At 33.6% G+C, this 6190-nt stretch overlaps 1 protein-coding gene across 2 annotated transcripts; it reads right to left on the bottom strand.

The window, feature by feature from the left end:
• Positions 1–2278: 2278 nt before the first annotated feature.
• Positions 2279–3789, bottom strand: LOC107955084 (cancer-related nucleoside-triphosphatase). 2 transcript variants are annotated; one of them, XM_016890798.2, is made up of 4 exons: positions 3638–3789; positions 3264–3527; positions 2868–3024; positions 2279–2647 (listed from the first exon to the last, which is right to left on the bottom strand). In XM_016890798.2, the coding sequence occupies exons 1-4, from the start codon at positions 3728–3730 to the stop codon at positions 2532–2534; spliced, it is 630 nt and encodes a 209-aa protein (XP_016746287.2). In that variant the 5' UTR covers positions 3731–3789; the 3' UTR covers positions 2279–2531. The 2 variants fall into 2 exon arrangements, with proteins under 2 accessions (XP_016746287.2, XP_040952543.1); XM_041096609.1 differs by having other exon boundaries at positions 3264–3452; positions 3638–3783.
• Positions 3790–6190: the final 2401 nt, after the last annotated feature.

The raw sequence follows: 6190 nt of genomic DNA, 5'->3' as shown, positions 1-6190 counted from the left end.
AAAGTTATCACGTGCCACCATATGATTGCTCCTTTATTTTAACAAAATTATTAACGGAAAAAATTAATTAATCATTTTAATTAACGAAAAAATTTTAATTGGATGGTACTTGATTAAAATTTTGCATTTTCTTGAGATTTTTTTCTCACATATAAGCCTAAATTCAGTAAGGATATTGGAAATGGAGAATGAAGTGTGAGTTTGTTTGAGGGAAGTTATATGTGAAAAGCGTCCACAAAAAAGAAAAGGAAAAAAGTACACGCATAAAGCTTACAACTCAGGAAGGTGATGGAATGAAAGTTGTGGGGGCAGTTTTGTAGTGAAAAAGCAACTCGGACCCTTCTCTGATGATGCACAGAGCGTCTGTCAGCCCTATGCCCTATGCCCTATGCCCTATGCCCATCATAATCTAATGAGATGATAAAAATGTGCCTCTATTTCTATTATGGCATTGATGAGAGCAACTTGTGGGTTGGGGGACCAACGGCTTTGGCCAAACATTGCTTATTCAACCCATGGCGGCGGGCTACAAGTGTTTTTGGTTGGAAAATGGTACATTATTATGGTATATGTTGCTGGGATTAGAAGCTTTCTGGGTGGGTGATGAGTTGGTGTTTTTTTTTCAACTTTCCAAGTTCATCTACATATGTTTGATTCAAGATTTTATCAACTCTGTTAGTTTCACTCGGAAGAACAAGATTGTCATTGTTAGATTCAACACACCAACTGGTAAAAGATTAATCCAACGATGCACCTTACGTATGTGATATTTGCATTTAATCCAGTGTTTTTCTCCGGAGATATACTTTCGATATGACTTTACTTGCAATTTATATGATTAAGTTTTGGAGAGCTTAATAAAAATTTTAAAAATGAAAATATTTTTTAAAAAATATTAAGGGATCTAATTAAAATTTTTAAAACTTTTGAGAAATTAATGAGAATTTCCAAAAATTTTAAAAACTTTTAAGTAAAATTTTCAAAAAAAAAATAAAGTATAGGCATCCACTTGAAATTTTTTAAAAGCTTCAAGAGAAATGAAATTTTCCAAATATTTGAGAGGTGTAATCAAAATTTTGAGGCCTCCGCTACGATCAGCCTCTGGTTTCCTGTGATATATGTATTACTTTTGGACCAACGTTCTTTTGTATTAGGCCGTTATAACTTTTGTTTCTTTGATGGTGAAAGTTTTACGTATTAATCAAGTTTCTATTTCCGAAAAAAAAATTGCTGTTGGGGTTGGGAAGCTTGTACGTATATATTATGAAATTGTGGACCAACGCCTGTGTGCTTGGACTTGGGCTTGAACGCCAGTTTTCAAGACCCAATACCAGAATCTAGCAGACACACCTAAGTTTGATTGTTTCCATGGCCTAATCCATACTTATTTGGGATAACTATGAACCCTGCATAATCAATCAAATGAACAAAATAAAAGAAAGAGCAGCAAGATGAGAACTCCGGTGCTGTTGATCGAATAAAGTATAACTACAAATACAGGTTTTTTCTGCAGGCATCCTGAATGTGTTTGATTTAGTTAGTCTGCCACAATGAGTACGGCCATGACTCAGCTTCATAGGCTTCAACTATTCTTTGAAAGTAGTTCATGAATTCGCATTTACTTTCTTCAATAACAGCACCAATGAGTAAAGATCAAAAAAGAAATTTAAAAAAGTTTTAGTCATATGTCATGCCATGGATCTTTGATTATATGATAGATAAACACCACAAAAAGTGCTTTTTAGTTCATTTTCCTAGCATCAGAAATAAATTGGTCTGGAAATTTTAGACAGATGACTTGTGATAATATTGTTTTAAAACATACTCTAATTTTTCCTAGACAGAATGCATACCAGTTTAGGCTAAAATGGCAGAAAGCAAGCTTCAAGATTACTTGAGAAAGTTGCAGGCACCATTTTTGTATGCTTCTCTACTTCTTCCTTGTATTCATGCAAAGATTGTTAGATTGCATGAAAAAAAAATCCCATAGTTTACCATATAGCGTTAAGCCATACCATCAAATAAATTTACCATATAGCATACTCCCCCTTCTTATTGGTGCATTTTATTTGTCTTAATTCATACATACAATTAAAACTTGCATTAATGTATATCTACTCAGTTTCCTTTCAATTTTCCAAGGCAAACACAGCAACTAAAAATGTGTTGAAAAGCATTACAGCCACATTCTCAGACAACAAAATTGTCATCAAATATGTTGGCTGGTTGAAAATATATTCTATGATACAGCTAGGAGACCATAGGGAACCGCAAAATATAAAGAAATCAGCAGATAGGAAAAATATATATTAAGCCACTGCAAGCATATACAAAATGTGAGAACAAAGATAAACCGCAAAATATAAAGAAATCAGCAGATAGGAAAAATATATCTTAAGCCACTGCAAGCATGTACAAAATGTGAGAACAAAGATAAACCAGGAGTGCAATACATGACATACCATCCATCACTCGTAGGGTGAACCAGATTCATCATTCGACAAGTTTTAACCTATAGCCTAGTCCAGTATCTAAGGTTTAAGAAGCATACCCGCCAACTGAGGGTAGATTCTATCTTTCATCGCATCCCTGTTGCTTTTATCCAAAGTCAAAATGGTTGCACCTGGATGATTCTTCAACCTTACAACTGCACAAATTCACACACAGCCCTGCAAATTTAGTTATAAAGGGCAAAAGGATTTGCATTTCAGAAGCAAAGTCTAGGAGATACTTTAAAGAATAATAATAGTCCAGGTCTTCCATGGTTTCAAATTAAACCAAATGGGAACATGATTAAAAAGAAGGATCTGCACGATCACTACATTCTCTTAACAAAAGAAAATATGAACCCCTAGAGAAAATTTTACCTGCAGGTATATCTTTGCCAAATTTTGGTATGGGGACAGTGGCGAGAAGAGGAATATTGGATTGAAGAATATTTAGAATGGCTGGAAAGAAGTACGAACTGAACAACTCCATTTTACCAACTTCATCAACAATGAAGAGACCAGTATCTTCTCTGATCTGCTAACAGATAGCAGAATATAGCCTTCAACAATAACCTTTATACACAAATGAAATGAGAATGCCATGCTCAACTTAAACAGTTAATGCCAAGTTCCTAACCCAACAGATTAGACCCTATAACTAATAGTAGCACATTACAGTTCTAATTTGGTGTAATAAAGATGATAAAATTTCTTGGGTATGGGGCATAAATGATAAAAACCCTCAAAGCATCCAGAAAGAAGAGCTTATGTTACCTTCAATTCAGGCAATACCAATGATTCAAACGATGCAATATCCACTTTATATTTCCCAACAGCAGGCCATTGTCGAGATTCCGGGTTGGAAATAGTGGAGCTGGCGAGGCGAGCTCTGCGACCATCCAAGGTGACCACTTCAAACCCAACCCTCTCACCGCCCTGTCTAATCTCTTGAGAGAAGAAACCCTGAAGCATGATGTTGGGGTTAGAGAGCTTCAGATTCTCGCATATTCTCATAATCAGAGTGGTTTTACCCACGCCCTGCTCATTTAGTAATCCCATTTCAAATTTCTCAAGATTGCCAAATGGAAACTCATTCTTAATTTTTATTTTTCAGTAACGGTAAAAGAAATAGCAATCGCAATACTTACAGGAGGGCCGGTGACGAGGATGCATTTTCCGACACCTGCCATTGTCCCACTCTCAACGGAACCGTGAGCGGCAGATACAGAACCGAACTCCATTGCTATTGTTATTGGTATATACTAATGGAGTAAAACAGTTTCTGGTTCAAGTCATGGACTAACTCGTAAAATTTTTAATCAATTTGTTGGGCCACGGTCCATGGGCCGAATGCCCGGGCCACGCTCAGAAATTCTAGAGTTTGATCAGTCCCCATCTTTCCGTTCCTTCCGTTTATTTATTTGAATTAAAGTTGTTCATGGCCGGTGACTAGAGCTGCTCATGGGCCGGGCCGGGTTCAGGCCGGGCTCAGAAAAAATTTCAGCCCGGGTCCTAGTCCCAGGCCTGGTCCGAAATATGGGCCTAGAATTTTGCCCAAGCCCGGCCCGGGAAAAATTCATAAGCCCGAGCCCGACCCAACCCGGCCCGGCTCGTTTTTTAAATAAATATCAAAAATTTATTTTAAAAATTAAAAAAAAATTATTTTAAAATTAAAAAATTTTTAAAAAAAGTATTTTAAAAGTATTTTAAAATTAAAAAAATAAAAATATTTATTATATTCGGGCCGGGCCGGGCTCGGGCCAAAAAAGTGGTTCCCGAGGCCCGGCCCATTTTTTAATCGGGCCTCATTTTTTTGCCCAAGCCCATATTTCGTGCCTATATTTTTACCCAAACCCTCCCATATTTCAGGCGGGCCGTCGGGCCGGGCCGGGCCGCCCGGCCCATGAGCACCTCTACCGGTGACCCAGTCCGGCTCAAAAACTCGCTTAAAATTTAGGTGGATTTGAGTAAAAATATAAATTTAAAAAATAGGCTTAAGAAAAAAATAAGATCCATTTAGAAATGGGCCAAGTCTCGGGTAAAGTTTTGACCCGAGCTTGACCCAGCTCAATCCTAATTTGCAATAAAAAATCATGTTGTTTTCCCACTTTTTATTACTGTTTTGCTACCATTTCACCATTATGTTGCTACTATTTTTGTTGTTAAATTTGTTATTATTTTAGAGGTATTTGATTGTTAAGTTGCACTTATATTAATGTTACTTAAGGATAAAGAATTTTTTAAATTTATTTTCAATTTTGTTGAGAAACATTTATTTTAATATTTTTAATATATTTTTAAAATTTTATATAAAAAATAACAAAACTAATACGACCAGGCCGAGCTCGGGTTTTAGCATTTTTTATCTAGACTGAGCTTGAGAAAAAAATTTAGGCTCATTTTTTGGGTTAGGTCAAGGCCTATCAATCGGGCCTAAAATTTTGTTAGGGTCCAGCCCTACCCATGAACAACTCTAATTTTAATCGAAAATCCGAAATACATTCTCATTCTTGTAACTTGTAAGGGTAACTACAAGAATAGTCACCCAATTATTCTTTTAATCATTTTTTGGTCACTCAATTATTATTATTTTTTGATTTAGTTACTCAACTTTTTGAAATTAAAAATTTTAGTTGCTCCCCCATTAGTTGTCATTTGATAAGTGACAAAAAGCTAATGTGGGCTTTTTTATTAGCCTAATAACAAATTTAGCCATCCAATGTTTACGTATTCTATCAATTTGAATCTAAATCTAAAAAATTCAAAAAAATTAATCCTCAACATTTATAAAATTTGTTGATTTAATTTTAATTCTAAAAAGTTTCAAAACAGGAAAGATATTAAAATTTTCATTTTTGGATAATAAAAATTATTTTAAAGTCTAAAAAGTATAAATGGATTATAAATAAAAAACCAAAATATATGTATTAAAAATACAAAAAAAAAGAGTATATATATAAAATGATTTTAAAAGAAATAAACATGAAATAGATTGAGGAGTATTAGAGAGAGATGAAATTGGACTTCCCCATAGAACATGGAATCGACAAGTTATCTCCCTTGGTTTAGTTTAGCTCGATTTTCAATTCCTCGACTAAATTTTCTAGGACTTTAGTTGTTTAATCAATGTACTTGGACTACCCGAGTTTGAAAGTTATTGATGACATGTCCAAGTTCAAAAAAAACTTTTCTAAGTTTTTCATTTCTTGAAAGATTTATCATTGCATTGTTTTCTCTACTTAAATATTAGGCCTCCATATATTTTAAAATAAGGGAAAATTTCAAAATGATTATTTTGTAATAGTTTTAAAAATTGTTAATTTTTTTGGAAGAATTTAATTAAATAATATGATATTAATATAAAATATGACACTTAGATAGTTGGATTTAAGTCAACTTGATTTTTTATCATATTCAAGAAGGTGATATTAGTTTAAATGAGCACAATATGAATTATGTTAAATACTTTTTTTGTTATTCAGCGTGTTTTTGAGGTATGATAGGGAATATTAAAAAATTTAGTTTTCCTCTTTCTTTCTTTTTTTTTTTTTGAAATTTTTAGAATTAGTATTAAATTAACAAATTTTGCAAATGTTGATAGCTAAATTTATTGAGTTTTTTAGAATTAAAATTAAAATGACAAATTTTGTAAACATTGATGCTCAATTTGTTTAATTTTTATATTTAGGATCAAATTGATA

This window comes from Gossypium hirsutum, chromosome D07, assembly GCF_007990345.1.
Source record: "Gossypium hirsutum isolate 1008001.06 chromosome D07, Gossypium_hirsutum_v2.1, whole genome shotgun sequence".
NCBI lineage: Eukaryota > Viridiplantae > Streptophyta > Magnoliopsida > Malvales > Malvaceae > Gossypium > Gossypium hirsutum.
This window is presented reverse-complemented; position numbering and strand designations above follow the sequence as displayed.